Source organism: Falco biarmicus, chromosome 2 (genome assembly GCF_023638135.1).
Source record: "Falco biarmicus isolate bFalBia1 chromosome 2, bFalBia1.pri, whole genome shotgun sequence".
In the NCBI taxonomy this organism is placed as follows: domain Eukaryota; kingdom Metazoa; phylum Chordata; class Aves; order Falconiformes; family Falconidae; genus Falco; species Falco biarmicus.
Genome location: NC_079289.1, coordinates 3,148,977 through 3,161,041, shown reverse-complemented (window position 1 = coordinate 3,161,041; position 12,065 = coordinate 3,148,977). Strand labels below are relative to the sequence as shown.

General features: G+C 47.1%; 1 protein-coding gene across 1 annotated transcript in view; it reads right to left on the bottom strand.

Annotated features, from left to right (window-relative positions):
• Window positions 1–2,727, bottom strand: part of LOC130144283 (uncharacterized) — a 38,378-nt gene extending 35,651 nt beyond the window's left edge. The window contains 4 exon segments of the mRNA XM_056327699.1: window positions 307–357; window positions 679–760; window positions 2,299–2,420; window positions 2,689–2,727. Coding sequence (XP_056183674.1) covers window positions 307–357; window positions 679–760; window positions 2,299–2,420; window positions 2,689–2,727 — 294 coding nt within the window.
• Between the last annotated feature and the right edge of the window lie 9,338 nt (window positions 2,728–12,065).

The window sequence follows — 12,065 nt, the reverse complement described above, 5'->3', positions numbered from 1 at the left end:
TTCATCTCCCAATGCTTACAAATTATCTGTTTGTTCCAAAAATTTTCAGCAAAACCATGCTTTTTGTCTACAACTTTGTAGTTCCTCTGCCATCATACCTCACTTTCTAAAGGCTGAAGTTATGTTTGCTTCTTCTAAACATTTAGTATCCAGAACACCTTCCATAAATACCATACCTAATCCTTCCCCTCCGGTATCTCCCACCAGTGCTGACAACTCTTTCATTCTTTTGATCAGAGCAGCTTTTTGGCATGCCACATTTAGGAAATCCACCTCGTATACCACAGTGTGATGCAGAAGACCTACGTCCTTCAAACGGAAGCGTAAGGAGTCAAAGCCAGCACCTAAAGACAGGATCTGCAGATAAAGTATCAGAAAAAGTTATACTCATGTCTAGCAGCATCCTGAGCATCTAGGTGTGAAAAATATTCAATAACATCATCTATAGTGACAAAATCAGGCAATCTCCTGCAAGAGGTAGAAGAGTTTTGTGTAGGTACTGCCCCCTCCCACATATTTCTGTCAAAGTGACAAATGGACAGTCACAGTAGTGCCGGTCAAATCTCTGAGTTCATTCTGTTCAGATGCAATAGTACACTACTGCTGTGCCAAGATGCCAAAAAGTCTTTTCACACATGTAATGGAAACTGCCAGTACACCCAGAGAGAGAAAACGTACCTGTGTCCTAGGGTAGCTTTGGGTCTTCAGCAGAAAGTCTTGAACACAGTGATCTACAGCACGGGCACGGATGTAGTAACCCCTGTGGAAAGAAGTTCAGTTGTAATCACTGTCCAGGAACTCTATTTCTCCACCACTGGCATCCTGCATTTCAAAAACCTTTTTTTCTCTATCCAGTAACCCCACATCGATAGAACTGCACCGCAAGATGTCTGATGACATGTCATATCTAGAGCTTGTTAATAAATACAGATCTTCTGTATTCAGTAAGTGTACTAACCAACAAGACTACGGATAACCCAGAGAAAACATGCAGTCATCCTAGCTGGACCTGTTCCATTTTGCATACATCAACCACCACTGGGTGAAAAAGTATGAATCCGTACAGTCAGGATGCTCCTCTGCAATGTGGGTGGCCAGCGCCAGAGTTCCTGCCCCAAATCAGATTCCAACAACAATATGAAATTAACTCCTTTACTTACAAGGGGCTATTGGGTATATCAGAATGAATGACGGTGCATGCAAATGCAGTGAGTGGGGAATAAAAAAGGAAGAGAAGCAAAGTCAGGGAAGGATTTTCATTCTCTGTTTTTTGAATGAATGGAACTAAGTAAGTCTAACTCCTGGAAAGCATTTACCATTTGCCTAGTCCAGCACAGACTAGCACCTCTTTTTCCTTGGCACTGTCTTTTAGTTAGTTTCACCACATCCCCACCAGGCTTACCAGTTCCTATCAACCCCTTTAACAAGCATGTTATCGTCCCCACACCTCAAAAGGGCTACAGATTTCACTAGCTATTCTAAGATGTCCCAGAACTCATTATGACAGTGTTGACAACTGCAATACTTAACTCTTTCTATGAATTTAGTATTTAGTTTGGCTTGCCAATGTCATGCAACAAGTCACACAGGCTCAGCTCCCTGGTGAGCAACACTCATTTCCATAGGCCTGCAAGCTTCTGCACGAATACTGCTTTTTTTCTCGCCCCCCTCAATGAAACTCCTTTGGCGATGGGCAGCCATTTGATTGCATTAAACCGTTAGTCTCGTATTATGTAAACTCCACTACCATATCAGCATAGAACCCTCCACACATACACATTAAAACATTCATGCCTGTGTCCTGCAAAGCTCCAGAGAAGACCTACTGATAAGATACCACTGACTCAAAAGATAATATTGTTACCCTGAGCCACCAAATACCTTACCAAAATTACAATGTTCTTGATAATTAATGAGAAAACTACTGATGTGCTAAGATTTTCGGTAAGTTAGTATTCAGATCCTAAGCAGTTTTCAGCAGCATTGAATACGGGAATTAGGAACCAGTCCGGTGACACATTTCACTCAGGACAAAGCTTTCAATTTTTGCCCGTAAGCCATGTAAAATTATACTAAGTGTCTAAAAAGGTGACATCACTGAAAGTCAGTGCTCGGCAAGTTGCCACTCTGTCACCGTGTCCTAAAAACGCATTTCATGGAGTTGTGCCTCCAACCGAAGCGCCAGGAGCCTGGGGAGCCGCTGGAGCCCCTCCGCAGCTGGCAGGGGAGGCTGCGGGCCGCCCGCACCGGGGCCCGGCAGCCGCCAGCCGGGCACCCCGCGCCGCGCCCGCTCCTCACCGGTGGACAAGCGGGGCCCGCCGCCGCCGCCGCCGCCCCACCAGGAGGGGCAGGAACCGGTCCTGGATGTAGCCCCGCGCCGCCGCCGAGCACTTGCTGAGGGCGCTGCTGCCGCTGGCGCCCTGCACCCGCCGGGGGACAAGGAGGACACGGCGCTGGCGCAAGGCCGTGGCGACACCGCGGGCCGAGAAGCGCCCGGGCCCGCCGGGGCGGGACGGTGGGGCCAGGCGGCGCCAGGGGGGCTCCGAGCGCAGGGAAGGGCAGTTCCCGCCGGCGCCGCCGAGCCCCGTTCACGTCCCAACCTCCCCCCGCGCCCCCCGAAGCCAGGCCAGGCCCCGCCACCCGGGCCGGGACCCCGCCTACGGAGGGGCCCGCCCGGGGATCACTCACGGCAGCGGGGCACGGGCCGCCCGGCCGCCCGCGGCCCATCGTACGCGCGGCGCCGCGCTCTGACGCTCGGGCGCAGCCGGTGACGCGGCGCCCGCCCGCGGGGCGTCGGGGGCGGGGAGCTGCCGGTGGCGCGCGCCCCCTGGCGGGCCCGCCGCGCTCCGCCCGCCGCCCGTCCCCGCCCCGCCTCCGAATGCCGGTTCCGCTCCGCGGGGCGACTGGCCTGGACCGGCCGCCCGCGCGTGGGATCCCGGGCCCCGGCGGCCCGGCCCGGCCTGGCCGTCCCCCTCCCGGCGGACCCGCGAGCGCGAGGGGTCCCAGGGCACGTCGCCACGGCAACGGGCAGCCTCTGCGCGGTAAGCGGAGGGGCGGGGGGAGAAGGGCGGAGCTCCCCGGGACAGGGTGCGGGGCGCCAGGGTCAGGATGCGGAGCTCCTGGGGACAACGTGCGGGGCTCTCCGGGGCAGAGTGCGGGCCTCCTGGGGGGAAGGCGCGGGGCTCCCGGGGCGGAGGGCAGAGCCCGGCGCAGCGGCACCCCCAGGCGTTGTGCACATGCTCCGCTCCCTGTGCGGCCAGCTGGAGCGGGGCTGGCGCTGGGTGGCTGTTGGGGACACGGCTTCTCGAGGGTGGACAAGCTGTAAGTGCCGCGGCCAGACAGGCAGGGCCATGAGGGTGTCTGTGCTTGGAAGTGGTTTCATGCTATTTCTCTTTAGGCTTTGTATTAGCAGTTGTAGAGGAGCCATAGCAGCCTGAGCTATGTAAGATGAGTCACGAGTACTACGGTTACTGCCCTATTCGGTGTCTCTATGCATCTTGTAAGCCACAAATTAGTATACTGTGCATTCAATAAGTTAGTCTCAGAATGCCACTTTTATGGAGAATGGTCAGTATGCGTATTTCTAACTGGGACCCGTAAAATTCAATCCTCAGCCCAGTGCTAGCATTTTATCAACAGTCACATGATTTTTTTTTCTCTGAGGTGTACTTGATTCATGTTGCCTTTTAGGTGACTCCTGGCATGCCTGAGGTAGGCAGTCCTACCTGCTGCAGTTATAGTGCAGGACACATTACACTATGGTAGCTCCTATAGTTCTATTTGTGTTCTCGATGTGTGCACAGTTTCTGCAGAGATCAAGGCTTCCTTTTCCTCCAGGTGCCCTTTTCCTAGCTAGGGGAAACCTCCAGGTTTCCCTTTTCCTAGTTCATCGTTTGTCCATCTTGTCACATTTCTGGGATCTGGAAATGATGTTTTGATTTAGTTACAGGTTAAGACTTACAGGGCATGCTAGCCCATCTTGCCGGCACTTCAGATCCTGCAGGATTTCCAGTTACACTAGCATCCTGAGGATTATGATGGAACGAAACACATGGCAGCAAGTTGAGGAGTGGCCACTGAACTCACTGCATCCAGCCATCCCAGGAAGTCCTTTCCAGTCCTACATTTCTATATACATAACAATCTTCTGTGCAGACTCTGTGAGCAGACACTGAAACATGAGCTGGACATCTTGGTTTAACACTAGAACAGAGACCAGAACAGTTGGGGGTGGGGTGGGGGGAGGTTAGTTTCCTGTCCTTAGTACAAGACACCACATGTGTGCTCCAGGAAGGCAGTCTCTGTATCAGATTTCCTTGGTAAAGGATGAGAACATGGTATGCAGCCATTCTTGGGCCTGTGTGTCCGATCCCTAGCTGTCACAGATACAAAATCCTGTAATCACAATTTTATCAGGCTCTGGTTTAGAAGCAGATGGGATTTTTGCTTCTATGTCCTTGGAATGATGTTTTGGAGCCTGATTGCTGCAATAGCTAGAAATCTCCTCCAGATTTCTTGTTGCATGTATTAATGGCCAGGATTTCTTGTTGCATATATTAATGGCCAATTTGTATCCATTTCTTCTTGAGTCACAATTAGTCTTAATCTAAAATTTTTCATTTGCCTTTCAGGCACTGACTCCCAAGTGTGCAAGTAGACAGATTTATCACTTCTTGGTCTGTTTTGCCAGACTAAGGCTAGCTAAGAAAGTTCTGCTAGTGGGAAGTAGAAAGCTTTTAAATCCATTTCTGAGAGGGGATGGATGCGGTGTGCAGCGGGTATGCTGTCATAGACCTGGCACTTCCCTCTGGTTTGGACATCTTCACAGGCTGACATGGGGGAGGAGATGCCTCTTCCCTGGTGTGCATGGGCAACCTTCCCCTGCCTGGTCTCTCCTCCCACTCCTCTGAGGATTCCCCTGGGGCTCTGCACGACATTCAAAGCTTGTGAGGAATGCACAACTCACCCCAAATAACAGAAAACACATAGCAGAGCAGCACAGGCATCTAGGGGCCCCATGCTGCTCCCACCCCCAACTGGGCAGGCGGTCTGAGTAGAGGGGAGTACATAATGAAAAGCATTTGCTGCAGCAGCTATCTATAGTCTTTTGTCTTTGGGATCGGGCAAGGGACAGGCGTGGCCCTGCCTGCCTGACCTCAGAGCTGACGTCAGAGAACCCCAAATGAATAACAGGGAGTGCTTCAGAGAGAGAACAGCCAGGCTACCCAGCATGGAAGGTGAGATGCCAGTACCACTAAATGAGAGAAGACATAAAATGGGAGGTATTGTTCCCACAGAAGGGTGCTCTGTATCCACAGTATCAAGACTCTAGCTTCAATTCAAGGTGGGCCAAAGAAGTCTGGGTCTTTCCATTGGCTGACTCAGTAACACAAAATCTGTGCTTCTGATCTACTTCAATCATTTTCCCTTACCTGTTCTGCTTTCTTAGCCACTTGGGTGTATGCTCAAGGTTATCAGTTGCAGCACAGGCTCTGTATCAGCTTGCACCTGGTTCTAGAAATGAGAAGAAGGTTACAGATCTGTGGTGTGCTAAACAGTAGGACTGTGTTAAAAACTGCTGACCAAAATATTACTGATATTGTCCCGTTGCTCCCAATCGCTGCAAGAACAGAGGCCAGATTCATCTGCCAGTCTAGGACAACGTGGTAAGAATTGGATCCAGGAGAACATATAGTATGAGTCTCAGATCTCAATCATTTTATTGTAATGTAATACCACAGTGAGGTCTCAGTGACAGGGCACGGCCTTGTCAGGCTAAGGCCAGTGCAGCAAAATGTAGAGATAAACAATGTAAGTTATCAGTCCAAGAAGCACAAAAAAGTCTTGAGTCTACAACCTAATTACTTGATAAAAGTACATCTGTGTCATCAAACAGGCTGTGATTAACAAAGCAAGTACAACCACAGAATCACAGAATGGTTTGGGTTGGAAGGGACCATCTAGTTCCAACCCCCAATCCATGGGCAGGGACACCTTCCACTAGACCCGGTTGCTTAAAGCACTGTCCAACCTGACTTTAAACACTTAGAATGCAATCACATGAACCAACTTCCTAGTCATTGTTAGGAACGTATACATCTCCAAAAAAAATCCATCACGGTGAAAGAAGATATTGTGATTTTCTTATTCTTTGGTGTTCAGTGGAATGTCTTCTTCCAAAAAAGTGATGGAAATGAAGTTTAGAAGATATCCTTGGATACTAATGGCAGTGATGTTGGAAGTGGAGAGAAGAAACAAGCATCCTGTGTCTTGTCACAGAAGTTACAAAGTGCAGGAAACAGTTGTGAGGACTTTTAAAAGATAAAAGAAGTAGTTTGTTTTATTGCCTTGTAGAGACTGTACGGTAGAGAAGAGGGAACTGAGGTAAGGATATGGCTTAAATACTAGCCTGGATAATAATATTTGCACCAGTACTACAATGGACTTTGATTTGTGAATCAACAGGGAGGGTGAAAAGAACCAGCTGGGGAGATGTGAGGACAAAGAATGTTTTTCTTTTGTTTTTGTTTTGCAGAGATCATGGACCAAAGGATCTTGGGGAATTGCCAGTGCACTGATACTTGTGGGATGAAAATGACGTGTCTTGTGAAATTGTTGGACACTTCATACAGTATCAGCCCTGGGCAAAATAGTGGAAGGGTTGACCACACATTGTAAGAGGAAGTGATGTTTGTCATTAACTATACAACCAATATACATTTCTAAGTAAGATAATTATACGTCTGGAATACCATCAGTGGAGATATGTTGATATCCTGGGAGGTTTGCTTCCCTGTTTTATTCCCATGTAATGTTGGGGTCTTTTAAAATCTCCTTGTTAATAATTCAGAACTTCATTAAATGATGTTGCCCATTCCATGTTAAAGGACAAGAGCTTGACCTTAGGCACTGCTATGACCAACTCATTCTGAAAAACTACCAGAGCTTTTAAAAAAAAGTATTGAAGTCTTCTCCTTGCAGGAGGATGCTCATACACTTCACATCAAGTGATACCAACCCCCACTCTGCCTTTCATTTGTGTGGCGGGAGGCACTCTTCATCTCCTTACTCGCCACAGATCTCCTGTACTACCTGCCACTTTCCCCATTTTAATTAACACGTTACCAAGTGTATCTGTTGCATTTACATTCAGTGATTCTCTACATTTTGTGAATAAACATGGACTGGGGTAAAGCACCCATGATACTTCTGATAAACTGGTATGTCCCTTTATGCTGTATTGCACACGTGTGTTAGTACTTCAAAGTACTTCAAAGGCCTTGTCACACTGTCTGTTTGCCTTTTCTCTTTGAACAGGTTACACTCCAATCTGAGTCATTGTCCAGTGTGGATTTTTTTCAAGAGGTACGAGCAAGATAGGAACCTTTAACTTCCACTGAGGGAAGTTTCAAAAGTAACATTTCTGCCTGTGTTTAGGGGCCTGTTGTATGGAGGTGCTGCTCCCCCAGCTGCTTAAACCAGAAGACTCAAGTCTCTCAGAGCTCCCTTTGTATTTTAGAGATAAAGACCCTGTCTTTTTCTTCTCTCCAAATGCAAAAATTGGCTGTTTCATGATTTCTTTGGTGACTTGAAAGCCTTCAAAAATCTGGCTCTTATATGGTTTCCTCCTCAAATCTGTCTCAATTGCCTGTCTGTAAAATGGGGATAAGACCAAACTTCATACCTCCAAGGGGGAAAGCATAAGGAAAAAAAGAAAAAAGGAATTTTAGTACATCAGAGATCGAGAAGGGATTTCTGTAAGGCATTTGTCAGTATTACTTGAAGAAGTACATGATTAAATACTGAGCAGTAATTCATCCACTTTTGACTTAAACTGTTGCTGTATTTTATAATGGATGATTGTAAGCCAGCAGGGTTGTTTCTAGGAGAGTCCCACAGAGCAGTTCATGGTTACAGATTGGCAGCTGTGTCCTGGAAAGCAGGAATTGAAGGCGTAATTGATTGCATTACATGACCAATAGAATATGAGTTCATTCTCTGATAAAATAGCTATGCCAAAAGGTATTTGGAAGAGTATATAAAAGGGACAATATAATTAGAATAGAGTAGAATAGCTCAGTTGGAAGGGACCTACAACAATCATCTAGTCCAACTGCAAAAAAGGATTAGTACTACATATGTATATTTTATTAGTATAATGATTACTGGCATAACATCTGTGTTCTGGGATCAGCATTTCAAACCCATTCTGGTTACAAGTTGAGTTCTGGTTTGAGGTCTCCGCTGTATTCAGGGATTGAAGGCACAGGGTCTCTTCAGTTTTAAAATGGTTGTAAAATTAACCAGTATGGAACCACAACAGGACTTTCAGAAAATAATGTCCAATCTGTATTTAGACCATGAGTAAATTTTGTCAGGGTCCCAGGTATGTGATGCCTTCTGCGTTCTGCTGGCAGGTGACATTATTTCTTACCAATTTCCTGATGTTTCAATGAAATTGCCATGTTTGCCAGCAGACATAGTGCTGCTTTCCCCAATTAGAATTCCCCATCCACATGATGTTAAAATCAGAATCACATCACCAATTTCTTCCTAGGAAGCTCAGATGAACAGGACTAGCAAAGGGAATGTATCTCTCCAGTGTCCCGACACCCAGTTCTGCAACTTCCCATTCTCTCAGCTTCACCCTGCTGTTTTCTCTGCTTGCAGGAACTCATAACCTAACACAGACATCTAGCCAGTCTTCAGGGAGTCTCTGGTCAATGAACTTGGCCTTGTTTATAGCATCTGAGCCACGATGTCATCACTTTGAGGCCCCACACAAAGATGGCAAGGAAGGAAACAATAGAAATTGTGCTGGCCCCTGCTTTCTTGTGGTGAGATCTGTGCTTGCCAGAAGCTTCTACCCTTTGTTCTGGGCTGGGAATGGGTTTCATAATGGAGAGGGAGGCACTTTCCGTTCTGAGGGGAGAAAGCAATACCAAGGAAGGTTTTAATTATCTCCCATCAGTGCAGAGCAGCTGTGCTGCTTGCAGTTGCAGGAGTTGGTGAGCAGTGCAGTCCCAGTCCAGTCTATTGCAGTGAGAATGACTGCAGGAATGGAGCATGTTCTCACCCCATGGGAAAGGGGTCCTTGTTGGATGACAAGACCAATTCTAAGTAAGATGCAGAATGGAGCTCTTCCCAAGAGGACAGGACTCCCTCTGCCAGTCTCAGAGCACTACAGTAAAGCAAACACCACTTAGAAATGGAATTGAAGCACAACAGGCTTTTCTCACCTTTGTCCCATCTCTCAGCTCTGCTTGAGGTGACATTGTACTGTGGAGAACGGCACTCCGGGCTTGTCTTTCTAACCTGTCCGAAGGACTAATGTAGAACTCAGGCTACTGCTGTTCATAACCTAGCAGGGAGTGTGGCAACCACATGGAAGATGTTCTTGTCTTCATTTTTATGCTTTGCAATCATGCTCTTTTCTTCCAGGGTAGCCTGGTACAGTCCAGCACTTTGGGGTCCTGGTGTGAAAATTATCTGCCCAGCATTTTTCAGATGCTTTGAGGGAGGGTTCTCATTTAGGTGCGATTCATATTTTTTTATTCCTCCTGTCTTCCTGATGCTAATTCTCCATCTTGTTACCCTTATCTGTTAATGGTTCACATTACCTTTGCTAGATCCTTTCTGTGCCTTGTTTTTGCTTTCATGTTGAAAGTATAAATCTAAATCCTGCATCCCTATTATAAGAGCTGCTAATTCCTTCCCTCCCCCTTCGTTCGATCAATGTTTCCTTCCATCTTTTCTGCTTACTCACCAGGTCATGTAGCTAATTTTAACATCGCCTTGCCTTCTGCTGCTGTTTCTGAAATGCCCTCTGTAAAAAATGCATCTGTCCCTGGCATCTTCATGGCCTCTCTATGTCCTGAGTCCTTCAGAGACTTTGATGCCTTTATTTGACATTTCTCAAGGTCAAAACTCCCCATGGATCATGTTGTTTGAATTGGGTCAGGCTGAGGGGGAAGAATGCTTTTCCATTGCTGCCTCTTCACCTACCCTGCTTCCTTTCCTCTCTTCCTCTTCAGAGCAGTGCTGTGTTCAGCTTTTCAGTGTTGCTGTCACCGGGTCCACCCTGCCAGCTTTTCTCTCTTCTTTTGATTTCTGGTATTTTCTCTTCTGCTCACATTCATCACTTGCTTTCCTCCATTGGCTAATTCTGTTCATGCTCTGTTGTCCTCTACCCTTGATTCATTTTCCCCTTCTCTTCCATTACAAGCTCTATCCTGAAAGTCCTCAGCCTTTACATACTCCTGGAGTCTCTTTCACCTGCTGCACTGGTGTTAGCAAACTCCCATAAACGGTCTGAATTCTGCCACTTCACTGCCTTTCCTCTCACTCTCATTTTGCCATCTTCCTAGTTTAAAATGGGAAGGTTCAAAGTTTTACTTAATCCCTTATCCTCAATTTCAGGTTCCTTTAGCCTCTTTTAGCTCATTCCTTAAACTCTTTCCTCCTGCTACTTTCAGTTCATTCTTTGTTAGAGCTCTCTGCTTCCTCCCACAGGAAAGGAACAAGAAGTAACCTTTTCTGTCTGCCTTGGTTTCATTCTTCTCTTTCTTCTTCCCATCACAAATGCAGAATTTTCTTACCTACTTTATTCTGTTACTGTAAGCCCACGTAGCATGTTCTGAGGATTTCAAGTGCAGCATTTGAAAGAATTTATGTGGCTCTTTCATCGTTTACACGAGAAGGGAAGATGACATTTGTAGATGGCATTTTTACAACAAATAGTGAGTTTGCAGCACAGTGGGCTCTGGACTTCAGCCTCCAAGGCTACAAGATACAATGTGAGTGAGAACATAAAACCTGTGATGCACAAAATCACTCAAGCACGAAGCAAGTGCTGTGAGTTGTGTTAATTTTCTGTGACACTTAACACCTTGTATTTTGCTTCTTTGTTTGAGAAATAAAGAATCTATAGTAAGCATACCACAGAAGACCTGTAGTTATGTGTAATGTGAGGGATAACGTTTCTCAGAATTACAGGGTTCTAGAAGCTGCATATTGTTCGTTCAGTCACATGGCTGTGGCAGAGGATGCTAAAGCCACTGCACTTCCCAGTGTTTCTTAGGTGAGTGATGTTGGATATGTTGTCTGTGTGCAGATCTGGACACTGGGTGGAACAGACCTGGGAAAGTTCTAAGAAGAGTCTTTCACCGTTGACAGTAATTAAACCAGAAAATAACTATTCTTATTCTGTATTAGAACAGAATATTTCCACTTGGAAGGGGCCTACAACAATCATCTAGTCCAACTGCCTGACCACTTCAGGGCTGACCAAAAGTTAAAGCTTTAAGGCATTAAGGGCATTGTACGAATGCCTCATAAACACTGACAGGAGTGGGGCATCAACCACCTCTTTGGTAAGCCTGTTCCACTGTTGACCACCATTCCTATGAAGAAATGCTTCCTAATGTCCAGTCTAAACCTCCCCTGACACAGCTTTGAACCATTCCCACATGCCCAGTCCCTGGACACCAGGGGGAAGAATCGGCACCTCCGTCTCCACATTCCCTCCTCAGGAAGCTGTAAAGAGCAATGAAGTTGCCCCTGAGCCTCTTTTTCTCCAAACTAGACAAACCCAGAGCCCTTAGCTGTTCCTCATAGGACATTCCTTCCAGCCCCTTCATCAGCTTTGTTGCCCTCCTCTGTATGCATTCAAGTACCTTAATGTCCTTAAATTGTGGGGCCCAGGACTGCACATTGTACTCAAGGTGAGGCCGCACCATCGCTAAATACAGTGGGACAACCCCCTCTCTTGGCCGACTGATTATGCTGTGTTTGATGCCCCCCAGGACGGAGGTTGCCCTCTCTGCTGGCAGGGCACACTGCTGCCTCATACTGAGCCTGCTGCCAGCCAGCACCCCCAGGTGCCTACCTGCAGGGCTGCTCTCAAGCCACTCCTCTCCCAGTTTGTACTTCTGCCTGGCATTACTCCACCCCAGGGGCAGACTACAGCTTTTGGTTTTGTTAAATTTCATGCCATTGATGATTGCCCAATGCTCCAGTCTACCTAGATCCCTCTGCAATTCCTTATGTCTCTCAAGAGAGTCAAC